Source organism: Caretta caretta, chromosome 5 (genome assembly GCF_965140235.1).
Source record: "Caretta caretta isolate rCarCar2 chromosome 5, rCarCar1.hap1, whole genome shotgun sequence".
Lineage (NCBI taxonomy): Eukaryota > Metazoa > Chordata > Testudines > Cheloniidae > Caretta > Caretta caretta.
The window spans coordinates 71,717,079-71,732,911 of record NC_134210.1 but is presented as its reverse complement, the minus strand read 5'-3'; the positions used below and the strand labels follow the sequence as shown (position 1 = coordinate 71,732,911).

The 15,833-nt window shown below is 44.4% G+C and overlaps 1 protein-coding gene across 2 annotated transcripts in view; it reads right to left on the bottom strand.

Annotated features, from left to right (window-relative positions):
- Window positions 1-2,674: 2,674 nt before the first annotated feature.
- The window catches only part of CAMK4 (calcium/calmodulin dependent protein kinase IV), a 301,585-nt gene continuing 288,426 nt past the window's right edge, over window positions 2,675-15,833 (bottom strand). For both annotated transcript variants that reach the window (XM_048849796.2, XM_075128605.1), the window contains exon 11: window positions 2,675-14,736. In XM_048849796.2, the coding sequence (XP_048705753.2) occupies window positions 14,572-14,736 (165 nt within the window). In that variant the 3' untranslated portion in view covers window positions 2,675-14,571. The remainder of the gene's footprint in view (window positions 14,737-15,833) is intronic.

The window sequence follows — 15,833 nt, the reverse complement described above, 5'->3', positions numbered from 1 at the left end:
GAAGGAGAAATAAAAGCTTATAATGAGGGGGAGGGAAGACGTCTGTTATACATTATTCTTAAAAAAGAAAAGAAAAGGAGTCATACAATAGTTTGAGTGCAGAGACATGACAGTACAGATAAAAATATTGACATGTTCCAAGCCAGCTGCCTAGCTGTACATTGCAGACAAAATGGCATTTGCACATGTGGCACATACTGAAGAGGAAGTGGTGTTTTAACTAATAAGAAAAGGGAGGGAAAGACTAACATGGGATTATAGCTGGCTTCACTTCTGGCAGCATAGTAACTTTGGGTTAGATTCACAGAAGGAATTAGGTGCTTAGTTGCTATGTTAGGTGTCTAAAGCCCTGTATTGGGCCCTACCAAGATTCACACAATCCCTGCTCGGCTGTCAAACCCTGTAGAGGCCTAAACTTGCAAGGTGTGCTCATTTTTGCAGTAAAGGTTCCCTAGATGCCTATGTGTCTGCTTCAACATGCACGCTGCAGCCCCACACCAAGCATCCAGCTAAGCCCCAAAGTGATTCGCAAACCAGAGGACAGGCATTCCTCCGCTTAACTCACTTGAATGGCCCAATCAGGTAAGTGTCTTAGAGCTTGCCTATCAGCATGTACCCCTATAGATAAGCTTACACAGCACAGCCTAGTGAGGGGAGAAAGTGGGAGGACAATGCTCTTCTCCTCACTGGTGGCTAGGTACTCACCTGGGATGGGATAGGTCACCAATTCATAGGGTGACCAGATGTCCTGATTTTAGGGTCTTTCTTCTTATATAGGCTCCTATTACCCCCTGCCCCAATTTTTCCACACTTGCTGTCTGGTCACCCTACTAATTCAAATTCTCCCTCCACCTGATGAGGACGAGAGATTAGAACAGGGCTCTGACACCTCTCATATGGGCTATTCTGATATGGGGCTCCTTAAGTCTCATCTGTTGAAACTTTTCCTCTGTGGATAAATAATTAAAAAAAAAGTCTTTGGAGCAGGTGGACTGAATCCTGGTCCCCTACCTCCCAGGTGAGTGCTCTAGGGTACAGAGTTGCTCTCTCACCTCTTACTAAAAGTGGAACAGCTTCAACAGGAGAGACAGAAAAAACCCTCTATCATAGGAACATAAGAATGGCCATATGGGGGTCAGACTAATGACCTGTCTTCCAACAGTGGCTGGTGCCAGATGCTTAAGAGGGAAGGACCAGAACAGGGTAATTAAGCAACTGATCTATCCCTTGTCAGCCAGTCCAAGCTTCTGGCAAAGATTTAGGGACATCCAGAACATGGGGTTTAGTCCCTGGTTGTCTTGGCTAACTTACCTAATTCTTTTTTTAGCCCAGTTATACCCTTCACAACATCCCCTGGCAACTAGTTGACTATGTGTTGTGTGAAGAAGAACTTCCTTATGCTTGTTTTAAACCTGCTGCCTATTAATTTCATTCAGGGACTCCTGGTTCTTGTGTTATTCTACTCTGTCACATAACACAGCCCTATTCACTTGCTCCACACCATTCATGATTTTATAGGCCTCTGTCGTATCCTCCCTTAGTCATCACTTTTCTAAGATGAACAGTCCCAGTCTTTTTAATTTCTCCTCAGGTGGAAGCTGTTTCATACCCCTACTCATTTCTGTTGCCCTATCCTGTACGTTTTCATCAGACAATCCCAAAGCTCAGTGGTTAGGGCACTCACCTAAGTGGTGGCAGAGCCCTGTAAAAATCCCCTCCTATTGGGCAGAGGAGAGACTTGAACTGGGGTCTCCCACATCTCAGGTGAGTACCCTAATCACTGGGCTAAAAGCGATGAAGGGAGAGTGCATCCTCCTCTTCCTGCAAAAACTGCCTACGCAACTAACTCCAAGAGAGGGTTATAGCTGAGCAATGCTTTTAGAAAGAGGCATCTCCCTGCAGCCTGGACATGAATGCTTATCTCTGAGAGAGGGCAGGATTTAGCACAAACGCCTTGGCATCTCCCATTGGCTAGCTTAGGACAGTGCTGGTTAGCTTCTGTGAATCCTCTATGGAGGCACCTATCTCTGCTCATTCATTGTACTGGGAGCCTACATTCCAAACTCAGGCTTTGTGAATCTCAGTGATTTTTCTAGGTGCCTAAAAGTTAGCCATAGTGACACTCATTGCTACCACTCCTAAGTACCTTTGTGAACCTAGCCTTTTGTGCTTTCGTAAGCTATAAGATGGCAGGATGTTCTGCGGGTCTCAATTTACTGTCCAGGGTGCTTAAGTTTCTGGACTACCTTCACTAGTGGTTCTATCAGGGATAAATGCTTGTCAGCTTATTGTCTCATGCGCCATCTGAATTTTTGGCTCTGTATTTTTAGAATATGACCTACGTAAGCTTTCATATTGTACCACAGGGTTCCATCATACTTTGTCACCCTGCAGATTTGCAAGTGTGGTTTAAATATAAAAAGTACAAAAACCTTATTGACGGAATTTCAACTTCCAATCTTGCCTAGCTTGGGAAATCAAAGGAGGGCTACAACAGTTATTCCTATGAACACTCTTCAACCTCTTTCACGCTGACCTTAATACACATCAATGTTTCACCGGTTAAGACTGCTCTCCTGTTGTACAAAACTACTAACTTTTGGGGGAGGGGGGTGAGGGGGAGAGAGAGGCCACATTGAAATTCATTCAAGATTAATAAGCTATAAACAAATACTGTATGTGCCAGGATATCCCTTTATAATAGCAACAATGTTATATTCTCCATTATACAGTTGGCTGTAACAGTTTTCATCTAATTGAATGACAAACAGGCATTTCTAGGCTAATTTATTATCATATTGTACATGCAAATCTTTTTTTATAAACTTCCCAGCATCAAAGCATATTTTTTTCATTTAGCAAATATCAGCATGTCCATATGAGCATATAAAAGATTACATTAATCCCAAATATAATACATTGCCAGTTCTGCTGTTCCATACTCCTTTCTAGATCTGAATTCTCTCCTGTGGTTTGTTTACACAGTATGAGAAAAGTTATTATACAACTAGGATTAGCCTGAAATAAAAGTGCGTACACTTCACAGGCAGCCCTAAGATTTTTACTTATTATGTTTTTGTTATTAAAGGTAAACAATTGTTGACGGTACAAGATTTTTCTTACATAACAAGTTGTAGAACAGTATGTCAAATGTAGAGAGAACATAGCAGAATTGAGAAAATATGGGTTATGGAGTCCAGTAAGTATACAGACCAACCTCAACTATTCCTAGCTTTATAAGCTTTTATAATAGGATTATAAAATACACCTTGTAACAAATCAATGAGCACCATTTGTCTGATTTTTTTTTTTGGAAGTGCTGCCATACTACACTCTTTATAGGTAACTTTAATTAAAGGAAGCAGAGTGCTTAAGCCTATTGACTATAATTTAACAGGCTTTTTACCTTCACAAGTCAAGATCTCTGCACTCTGGTAGTAATTTACTGATCAAATATTTGACCTAGATACTGGTTCTTTAAGTTCGTCACCTCTCCAAGTCAGAAAGCAAGGTCAGGCAAAATAACAAGCCCTCCAACTAATGAGCAGCTTGCCTGAAATCAGCTCCCCAGTGCTAGCCTGTCCACAGGTAATCTCCTTACAGGGTCAAGGAAGGAACTATCCTAACACACAGCAGTAACCGATCATTAGCTGGCTACGAGTCATGGCCCCACAGGTGAGGGAAGTTTAGCAGATCTGCAGAGGAATGGATCCACCAGCCCCAGGGCTGCATAGTGGTGTAGGGAATATGACTCTCTTGCATAGGCTCCTCAGATTCCCAGTCACCTCATAGTTTAGTTCTGACACATGCCCCTTAAGCCTATCACTTTATAAAATACAAGTCCACAAAACATGCTCTCTCTGGGCACTATTTCTGCTATTTAAGCAGCACATTATGTACCACACTGCAAGACAGGGGTGGTTGAGTAAGAAAGTCAGGGCATGTTGTATGTAATACCAAGCCAGCCCTGAGGTTTGCTTGAGGCAATGTGTATATATTTTAGTTATATTTTGTTACTCTTCAATGACAGTTCACCATCACCCCAGGAAATGGAGGCATGTGTAGAATGTATGATAATATGCAATACTGTATTGTGGTACTTCTGAGAATGAGGCAATAAAATTAAAATGCTGGTAGACTAACACTAATCTCCCACTTAGGGCTCTGCACTAGCAGGGAAAGGGACTGCATGAGCTGACATTATCCACTGCTTTCTGGGAAGGATATTACTGCAGTAGGATGTAGCAGATCCGTTGAATAAAGATTTTCATATACGTACAGACACATATGTAACATTTTGACCCATCTCATATTTTACACAGCCTGCCAACTGTTCCCCAACAAAGTCCCACTCAACACTTACCAGGCCAGCTTTGCTGAGTAGTGCAAGAGGGTTATTCAAAGCTACATACCTGAATCAGTCAGAACACTCCTCTGGTTTGGTATGGCAGATTGGAGAGGAGGCTGTCAGCCGTATTAATGGAGCTATATATACAAGGTGTGGGGGTGGATGTGATGAGAAATTCTTTTTTGGTTAAAACAGAAGTTGGGAGCAGGACTCCTCCCCATATAAGGGACCAGTGCATCAGGAGCTTGCTTCACTCTCTCATAAGTATGTGTGAGAGTGGCTAAGCCATGGTTATTGACAGATTTTTGTCTCCTCGGGAAGTGACCAGTGAAGAAGAGGGACTTGAGGCTTTTTTCCCCCTTTCTCATTGCCCAGGTAATAAAAATAGAGACTTTCATGCAAGCCCACCAATAGCAGGGTGGGATAATATAGTGTTTTTGTTACGGGAGTTTACTGGTTGGTGGGTCCTTGGATTTTTCATTTTGGTGGGCTAATTTATATGTATTTAAATTTATGAGCACTTTTTTTTCCCACCAAAATTACATTTTGGGGACTTTTTCCATAGGCACCCTGGTTCTCTCAGGTACTGTACCACATGGTCCTGTACAGAACAATGAAATGCAGTGACCGCATAAGACAATACAGAATGCAGACTAACTAGAAAGCCCTTTTTAATTTATTTTTTTTAAAAAAAGAGATGGTCACCTTCCTAGCATTGGGAACTTTATTTGTAGAATGTGTGCGATAGAAAATAAAATCAAATTAGAGAGAGTGGAATAGCATTAATTCCTTTGCTGCTTACTATATTATTGTGCTATGATGGTCTCATCTGGAAATCACAGAAATATGTAATTCTATAGGAACTCACAACACCACTGGCTCCTGATTCTAAAGTTTATATTAACCTATATAATTAGTTATATTTACATTTAGAATGTTTTATTTTCAGAGATTGACTACAACACAATTAGGTCCTGATCCTGCAAAGACGTACACACATGCGTCTCCTTCCACACTGTGAGTAGTTCCATTGACTTCAATGGGCCTACCAACATTGGATAAAGTGAAGGGTGTATAAATCTTTTCAAGTTCAGGCTTCAATGCTGATATCTCAGATCTGTGTATCTCAAATATGTGAGTTGCTGCACTCTGCTCTCCATGTTACCAGTTCAGAGACCTAAGGTCTCAAATTGGTGCTATGATCATAGGACATCTGCAGATCTTAAGCCTCCTGGGCTTCTTTATGGTGAAAGAGGTTCCTCCCAGGGGAATGATAGAAACTTAATACTGTTCCAGCCTAAGTGATCCTGTGCCTGACATTGTTCAGGTGTGTCCAGGCAGGGGTGGGGCCAAAGCCTGAGCCCGGCCACCCTGGGTTGCAGGAGTGGGGAGGGGGAGGGGAGTAGGGTGATCAGATAGCAAGTGTGAAGAATTGGGACGGGGTGGGGAGGTAATAGGTGCCTATATATGACAGTACCTCGAATATAGGACTGTCCCTATAAAATCAGGACATCTGGTCATCCGCGGGGGGGCAAAGCCAAACCGTGAATCCTGCCACCCCAGGCAGGGGAGGGAGGGGTAAAGTCTGAGTCCCACTGCCCAGGGCTGAAGCCTCAGTCTTCAGCCCCCATCCCAGGCAGTGGGGCTCGGGTTTCGGCTTTTGCCCTCAGCCCCAGCAAGCCCTGATGACCCCATTAAAGAGAGGTTCTGACCATGGGCGGTAGGTGAATGAGCCATTGGGGGAGGCTAGCCTCTGACCCATCCTCCTCTGCCTGAGACCCTCCCCTTCTGTCCCCCTTCCCTGCTGGAACCCAGAGCACCTCCTCTGAAACCGCCGGTCCCCCCATGTGCCCCCCATCCCCGGAGTGCCGGGTAGGTGGGATGGTCACTTTCTAATCTTTCTAATCACACAACTGACCACCCGAGCCCCACCCTTGCCCTGAGGCTCTGCCTCCACTCACTATATTCCCCCTCCCTCGGTGGCTCACTCTCCCCAACCCTCACTCACTTTTACTAGTCTGGGGCAGGGGTGCGGGTTCTAACTGGGGGTGCAGGCTCTGGGGTGGGGCCAGAAATAAGGGGTTCAGGGTGCGGGAGGGAGCTCCAGACTGTGGCAGGGAGTTGGGGTGTGGCTGGGGATGAGGGGTTTGGGGTGCAGGAGGGGACTCCAGGCTGGGGCAGAGGGATTCAGCATGTGGGAGGGGCTGTGGGTTGAAGCAGGGGGTTAGGGTGTTGGAGGGGGTGAGTGCTTGGGATGTGGGCTCTGGGGTGGGGCCAGGGATGAGGGGTTTAGGGTGCAGGAGGGAGCTCTGGGTTTGGGGAGGGCTCAAGGCTGGGGCAAGTGGTTGGGGTAGGGGCTTACCTCAGGCAGCTCCTGGTCTAAGGGCACCACAGCGGGTCTAAGGCAGGCTCCCTGCCTGTCCTGGCTCCGCGTTGCACCCTGGAAGCGGCCAGCAGGTCCGGCTCCTAGGTGAGGGAGCCAGGAGGCTCTGCATGCTGCTCTCACCCACAGGAACCACTCCCCTAGCTTCCATTGGCCGCGGATCCCGGCCAATGGGATTGCAGAGCTGATGCTCAGGGTGGGAGCAGCATGGTGCCAGGACAGGTAGGGACTAGCCTGTCTTAGCCCTGCAGCACTGCTGATCAGATTTTTAACGGCCCGATCGGACTTTTAACGGCCTGATCGGCGGTGCTGACCAGAGCTGCCAAGGTCCCTTTTCGACCAGGCATTCCGGTTGAAAACCAGACACCTGGCAACTCTAGATGGTGGTGGAGAGGGAAGAAAAACAAGCAGCAATTTGGCCTTTCTTAACATTTGTTAAATGAAATCAGAATTTAAAATGCCAAACTATGGAAGAGAATAGTCCCTCTGTGTTTGATATTTAAGTGTTGGCAGATTAACATTTTGGGACTGTGAGTTGCAAGGTTGTGTGTGTATAAGCTGGGGCAGTTGACATTCACCAGCATGGCAGGCACTCTGCATCCATCATCTACAGTGTTAAAGAGGAAGAAACAATTATGCTCAGAACTGAGGGGGTCTGTTCTCTTCCTGATGTGCAAACATGCTCCGTTGGACCCCCTTGATGTAATTTAGAGCAGCCTTAGAGCTGACTTAATTTCACTAGAAGTTTGTAACTGCGAAGGGCCAAGACACGAGCTGGGGATCACCAAAGCCCAACATTTCTCCAGCCATGCCTATATTCTTTGGCCACGCCCTTCCTGCATTAGATAGCCAAGAGAGCTGGGGCACTCCTTCCGGTCCAGCTTTGTGCTGGCAGATTGGTACAAAGGGGCCATAGGACAATAGAAAATCTAGCTCCCAATATTTATTAACCCAAGTCAAAGCTACATACCTTTATTGAGAGAATAGACCCCTTAGAAGGAATTTTGTCCTGAAGTAAGTGAGCCACATTAATTGGAAACACTATAGCTTATCTTCCAATTGAGAAATATTGGAAAATGACATGGAATGTCTTTAAAAAATTGCTGCCATGCTGAATGCAGACATGACCACTACGATATTTTTCAAGACTGTAACGAAATGTAGTGATATGTTTGTGTGCACTGAAGTCAATTAAAGTGGCCTGCTTGTGTCTGCAGACAAAATGTGGCTGCTTCAGATATTCTATTCTGTTCTACATAAGTTCTTATACTATGCTTATCACCACAGTTTCTGAGCATGTTCCAGTAGTGGATTAAGTGACATGACTAACATCTGTCGCGTACTGGGAGAAGTGTGTGCAGTGGCGTGTTTTGTTATGGTATGTTTTAAAAATATTTTATATATATGTGTGTGTGCGCGCACACACGTATATTGCTATATGTTTATGTTATGAAGGCAAGGTCAAATAAATGTGTCTTGCACTCGATATCAGTGCAGACCCTGCATTAATCTTCATGAAACTATACTGGCTGTAAGGTTTACTTCCTGCCATGTTAACAACTGTGTTTGTTATTTAAATTCTTCTGCAAAAGAGGACAAAGACATTATTTGTGTGGATCATATTTTAAAAAGTAGCTTCAAAACATATCCTGAAACATCTCAAATTATAGAGCACACAAAAACTGAGTACGAGGAATCTGAAGGACTTGCTCAGTTAGAATGTAACACAGCTATTTTAATGAAGGTCCAGGTGTGTATGTCTCTTAGGCAGTCTCTTGAATTAGGTATCTTTCAGATTTTAAACCTTATAATATTTTTTTCCTCACTTCAGTGTACAAATGATATATCGCCTGGGTGTTGATAGTCCCACTGGCTGAGATAATTAATCAGAAACGCTACAGCCTTATCACAAACAAAGAGTTTGTGTACACTGCATTACAGTCAGTAGAGCAGATCACGCCTATAGTAGGCAAAAAGTAAGAGCGGTGGAAGTGTGTATAGTGGCATGGTCTAAGGAAAGCCCCCATGTTCTGTATGCCCAGTCCCAAAAAAGAGAACTGTGCAAAAAGGAGCTCCAAGCAGCCTTGATCTACACACTTCAGTGCAGGATATATCGGGACTCCATTCTGACATCATGAATAGGGCCCTGTGTGTGTCACGGAGGCTGTGGAAGTCACGGATTCCGTGACTTCTACAGGGACAAGTGATAAGTGTGCCTTTGTTGCCAAGACAGCTAACAGCATATTGGGCTGCATTAGTAGGAGCATTGCCAGCAGATTGAGGGACGTGATTATTCCCTTCTATTCGGCACTGGTGAGGTCATATTGGGAGTATTGTGTCCAGTTTTGGCCCTCGCCCCCCCATAACAGAAAGGATGTGGACAAATTGGAGAGAGTCCCGCAGAGGGCAACAAAAATGATTAGGGGGCTGGGGCACATGACTTAGGAGGAGACGCTGAGGGAACTGGGCTTACTTAATCTGCAGAAAAGAAGAGTGATTGGGTATTTGATAGGAGCCTTCAATTACCTGGGGGGTTCCAAAGAGGAGGGAGCTTGGCTGTTCTCAGTGGTGGCAGATGACAGAACAAGGAGCTATGGTCTCAAGTTGCAGTGGGGGAGGTCTAGGTTGGATACTAGGAAACACTATTTCACTAGGAGGGTCGTGAAGCAGTGGAATGGGTCAACTAGGGAGGTGGTGGAATCTCCATCCTTAGTGGTTTTTATGGCCCAGCTTGACAAAGCCCTGGCTGGAATGATTTAGTTGGGGTTGGTCCTGCTTTGAGCAATGGGTTAGACTACATGACCTCCTGAGGTCTCTTCCAACTCTAATCTGCTATGATTCTAAACGTGGCTGGCCCCGGGGCCACCCAAGCAGCTGGCTCTGCGGCCTCTCCTGGAGCAGCCCTGGGAACAGCCACACCAGCTGCTGATCCGGCAGCCCTCGTAGTGGGTCCTGGGTGGCTGGCCAGAGCAGCTGTGATCCGCGGCCCCAGGCAGCAGTCCCTGGCATGCTGAAGCTGATGCGGTCCGCTGGCCCTGGCAGCAGTCCATGGTCCCCGGCAGCTGGTGCCGCTGGCCCTGGGCGCTCCCCCAGTAGCGCCTCCCCTCCAAGATTTAATCACAGGCATTTTTAATATAAGTCATGGACAGGTCACGGGCTGTGAATTTTTGTTTATTGCCTGTGACCTGTCCATGACTTTTACTAAAAATACCCGTGACTAAATCGTAGCCTTAATCATGAACTATGGTGTGTGTGGAAGATGAGGGAATGTATATTGACAACTCAACATTCTTATTTGGGATTTCCTGAAACTCTGGCTGTACTTGCTCATCAGTGCCAATTACCCACTGCCATGCTGGTCATATGGAGTTCCCATCATTCTGTTTTCCTTTCTTATATGTGCTGCTGTCCAGTAGTGGGTACTGTGGTATAAAGCCCTTCCTGTGCGGTTATCCACTTCCCCTCCTGTTTCCTTTGATTGCTGGATTGACCTGTACCTGTTTTATTAACAGTAAGGCCACTATAAACTTACAGTAGTATAACTATGTCATGCAGGGGTGTGAAAAATCTACCCCTGGTTAGACAGCGCTATGTCAATGTCGGGGCTTCTCCTGTCGACATAGCTACCGCCTCTTGTGGAGGTGGATTAACTATGCCAATTTATTTATACAGCGTGTGCATACTATGGCAATGGGAGAAGCTCTCCTGTTGGCATAGTCGCGTCTTCACTGAAGTGTTACAGCAGTGCAGTTGCATTGCACTGATGCAGTGTTTTAAGTGTAGACCTGCCCTAAGTGATGCAGCAGGCAGGTAGAGGTGAACAAAAGAGATCTTTATTAAGTATGTAGTGGCCAGTGTTACAGGCTGAGGCTCAGACTTTGATGTGGCAAGCAGACTGGGCCCAACTTGTATTTCTGACTCAGTCCCTCCTGAAACCTCACCCCTCTTTCTCCAGTTCCACTCATTCTACTACAGTATGCATAGGGCCTTTCATGGCAGATTGCTTACCAACCTTTTGCCCTTATACGTGCAACATAAATGGTGGTTGGCTCTGGTCATTCCTTTCTGCATACCAGCCTGGCCGCACATTCTCAGAGCAAGGAATGCCCTTTCTTTTGAGAGCATTTTGGGTTAGCATTTTTTGCCCCATGTGCTCTTTTGCACTCAGGGAGGAGATCATGGGCCTAATATACACAAACCCATTACAGTGCACTTACATAAAGTAGGAATAAAAATCACAATGTAACAAGCCAACACCTGAATAATTCATTGTTTTCTTGTGCTTTGTAACGATTCAGTGACAAGTGAAGCGTTCCAAAGGATCAGAAATCTTTAATAGCTTTGGACCCAGTCTTCCACATTTAATTTTAAAGGGATGGGCATTCAAACAGAGGAGGGTTGGTTTTTTTGCATATTATAGCATCAGATTCTCACTCTGGATCTTTGAAATTTAGTTTTGTGTATGCATTTCATGGACTGATGATATCCTCTTTCTCTAAGAAGTTCTGCTCTGTTCAGATACTCTAAAAATGAAGGTTTTCCAGATCAGTACATCTCCCCTGTTTGTGACTGAAGAGCCCTACTGAGAGGTTACTTTCCAGCAGAGGAGGGAATTGGCACAAAATCAAAACTAAACCACATGATATCCTTAGTAACAGGTGGAATCTCAAGAGCGTAAGAGTTAAAGTAAGTCCAGTGGCTTCAGAGCCTGAGCATCATCCTGAGCCACAACTCAAAGGCACTGTCTTACACAGCTATTTTTAGAGTGCTGGCACGAGCCCCGCTAACTCAAGTCTGTCCTCTCAAGCTGGGAGACTCACCGCCAAGGGCGGTGTAGACATACCCTAAGTCAGGGGTGGGCAAACTTTTTGGCCCAAGGGCAACATCTGGGTATGGAAATTGTATGGCGGGCCATGAATGCTCATGAAATTGGGGGTTGGGGTGGGGGTGTGGGCTCTGGGGTAGGGCCAGGAGTTCAGGGTGCAGGAGAGGGCTCCAGGCTGGGATTGGGGAGCGGGGGGGGGTGAGGGCTCCAGCTGGGGTGTGGGCTCTGGAGTGTGGCTGGGGATGAGTGGGTGGGGGTGCAGGAGGGTGCTCTGGGCTGTGATTGAGGGGTTTGGAGGGTGGGTGGGGGGATGAGGGGTGCAGGCTTGAGTGGTGCTTACCTCAAGCAGCTCCCAGAAGCAGCGGCATGTCCTCTATCCGGCTCCTACGCAGAGGGTCAGCCAGGTGGCTCTGCACACTGCCCCATCTGTAGGTGCCGCCCCTGCAGCTCCCATTGGCCACGGTTCCAGGAGGGGGCATGCCTCTGCTTCTGGGAGCTGTGCGGAGCCACGGTACGTGCAGAGCGGGGCAAGACCCCCGACCCCGCTTGCCGGCTGGAGCAGGGCAAGCCCCGGATTCAGATCCCCAGCAGGAGCTCAAGGACCGGATTAAAACATCTGAAGGGCCGGATGTGGCCCTTGGGCCGCACTTTGCCCGCCCCTGCCCTAAGTGGTGCCAAAGTCCCAAGTCAGTGCCATGACAAAACCTGCTGGTGGGTGACTTATGAGAGAAAAAGCAGTGTGTGAAAGATTCCTTGCGCATGCATGCCTCAGCGTGCTGCCACTCCTACTGTGTAATGTTCGACTGCATAAGTCAGGCACACTGGTCATATACAGGTAATTCATACATCACAAGCATCTTAATTATTTGATGTTGAAGATACTAAAGGGGAAATTAGGCAAAGTGTGTACAAACCTCATACAGCCCCTCACACACAAATACCATGCTGCCTGTATTCTGCTGTCAGAGATGGCTTCTGTTTACACACATTTGGTTCATACTTGTCATACGTTAAAGACAGTCTGTGGTGTAACTAATCCCAGAATCATCTGACATACCTATTAGGACCACGGTTTTATCCTGCACAAATGAAAACGTATTTCAGATAAAGGTATCTCCATTCAAGGAAGATGATCGATAGACCCTTGAAGTATGGAATACCTGTGCAGCCTGCTCTATCTATGGAAGTTGGAACAAGCTAACCAAAATGAAGGAAAAACCCTACATCAATTCAGCCGCTCCTATTGAACTAATTGCTGACTGAACACTAACAGTGGTGCTACTGTAACCAAAGGAGAGACCAGGTGTGAGAATGCATTCGTCCTACAGCAAACCTACCATATGAATAATATTTCATTACCTTTTCTTTTAACTTCAACAAAAAACAAATTACTCTGGCTTCTCTCAGTAGCTGAAATAGTGTTGTTTTTTTGTTGTTGCTGTTTTTCAAGGCAAGTTTTGCTAGGCAAAGCAACTTCAAAACAGAGCAAAAGAGGAAGACTGAATGGATTATTAGGGTCTTGGGTAACTATCAGTATTACAAAGTATAACAAACGCAAATGGCACTGACATTCTTCAGCTTCTTTATGTCATTTCTGTAATATACCAATGCATTATGACATTCAGGTACTATCAAAATAATTAAATACATATTGATGCTGATAAGTTTTCAGTTCATATCAATTATGTCTCACATATGATCAAAGTAAATAAAGAGCTTGGCCCTGATCCTACAAGCTGGTCCATACCCATGTATCTTAACCAAAGTCATGGGAGCTACCCAAAGGCAGGGGTGCTGGAACAATTTGTGTAGTGGGGGTACTGAGAGTCACTGAACCAAACTGTAAACTCCTGTATATGATGGAAACCACTTCAAGCCCAGGGGTGCGGCAGAACCCTCAGCAACTCTAGTTGCAGCACCTATGCACACAGGTGCAGGGATCTGCCCATGTAGATCATTTTACAGGACTGGCTCCTTTATTAGCAAAATCTGGATTCATTAAGTCTGTACTGAATGATGGAAAACTAGTTAGTCATGAGGTCAAAGCTTCTGGGTTGTATGTATCTATTCATCTATCTAGGTTCTTTACAGTGATGAGTACTGATAAGTATCTGAGTGCCTCCCCAGAGTAAAATCACCCTGCAGTAGAATAGCTTTCTTCAAGTATTTAGAACTTATGGAATTGCAGATTTCCCCCATAAAAACATTTTCTAGCTGCACGGCTTTATAAAGTAATGAATAAATACAATGGCATCTTAAAAAGTTGCGACTACCTTAATCATATTTTATACTAATCTATCATTTTGTTTTGCTAACATTTTACTAGAGAATGAAATGGCAGAAATCAGACTAATTTTGGTTATCATTAAAATACTGTATATAAACCGTTAAAGGTAGAGTAAGGCATTCTCAACACGAACTTGAGGAACATACAGTTTCATGGCCACTAGAACTAATTTCAATTTCTTACCAGGATTAGTGGAATGTTTCTGCATATAAATCTCTATACTATGTTCTCCTTGTAAACACTTTATAAATATTACTGATAAAAAGCTCAACATTTCAGATGTCATTTTAAAAGCATGGGCTTGACATCAGTTCCCATTCATTTACTGTGAGATTATGATTCGGAAAGGAAACAGTTTCAAATAAATGATTTCTAGAAGATGTCTACTTTTGTAAAACAAAACGAAATAGTATTCATTTCAAACGTCACCTCTAAACACTCTCTAAAGGTATATGAAGTGTATGCATTAATGTAAGTAGTATTTACTGTCTCATGTTTCACTTGTTGGTATTACGGCAAATAACATTGTATCCATGACATACCTGATAGGACAATTTACTATTTTCATAAGCAGTCACATGCATTGAAGTTAGGACCACCAGCTGGTGCATTTTGCACTCCAAAGCAGAGCCACCAGACAGGCCAGGCTTACAAATCTTTCTTGCTGAAGGGCAAGATAGCTGGTGCATGAAATGACAAATCTCAGCTGAAAGAAGAAAGCAAGTGACCTAAGGCTTCTCTTCTGACGCTTCTTCTCCTTCCTGAGTAGGTTTCTCTTCAGGTTCACTGTCTTGAACTGGAGATGGATTACGGCTGGGCTTATTGCTGTCGTGGCTGCTGTGACCACTTGCACTCCCAAGACGAGTTGATGCCACAACAGCTTTCACTGCAGCCTGACAAAGATAGACAATTTAAATAAAATCCATGGCATATAACACCAACTTAGTCTCATATGATCAGGGAATTTTAGTACATTTATGCTTCTTGTTAATATCCAATTAGCTAATAAAATAAATTCTAACATTTGAAACAATTTAATGACATTTGAAACAGACACTATTTCTGAAGACTAAACCTTGACTAGCATTAATAGAAACATTTTTTCAGACGTTTCTGAACCTAATTTAAAAATAAAATACACCTATCCATACGGGAGGACAAAGAACAAACTTGTGTTTTTCCCACAAGTATATTCACACTGATTATTTCACGAAATATGCCCGAGATGAAGTGGCTATTATTATTATTTATGTTTGTTATAGTAGTGTCCAAAACATGCTAGGTGCTGTATAGATATATAGAAAGACTCTGGCACAGATCCTTGCTGGTGTAAATTTAAGGGGAGGGATAGCTCAGTGGTTTGAGCATTGGCTTGCTAAACCTAGGGCTGTGAATTCAATCCTTGAGGGGGCCATTTAGGGGTTGGGGCAAAAATTGGGGATTGGTCCTGCTTTTAGCAGGGGGTTGGACTAGATCACCTCCTGAAGTCCCTTCCAACCCTGATATTCTATGAAATTGTCACTGCTCCAATTTACACCAGTTAGGATCTACCCCTTGATCCCTGCCTGGTAAAGCAGATATTCTTAAAAAACAAAAATATATGTAAGGGGGCAAGTGGATACTTGACCCAGTAAAGGAGGTGGCAGCCATGGAGGGATTCAAAATGTGAGATGACTTGCTCAGATTGATGGTCTAGAAACAGAACATATTACCTGGTAAAATGATGCAAATTAAAGATAAGTGTAATGACCTTTACTTTTGGTTCTACTATATATGTATACAAGAAGCAGTTCTGATCTACTCTGCTAGAACTAACATTAGGGTTAATTCTGGAGTTTACAGCATTATAATTTTATAAAAATATGGCTTTCAACAGACAAAGAAAAACTAAAGTCCTTACATTGGTCTTATACAGGAGGTGGAGGTAATTTGATATGTATCATTACTTGTATAATTGTAGCTATATGTGTATTATTGCATATACCCTTAT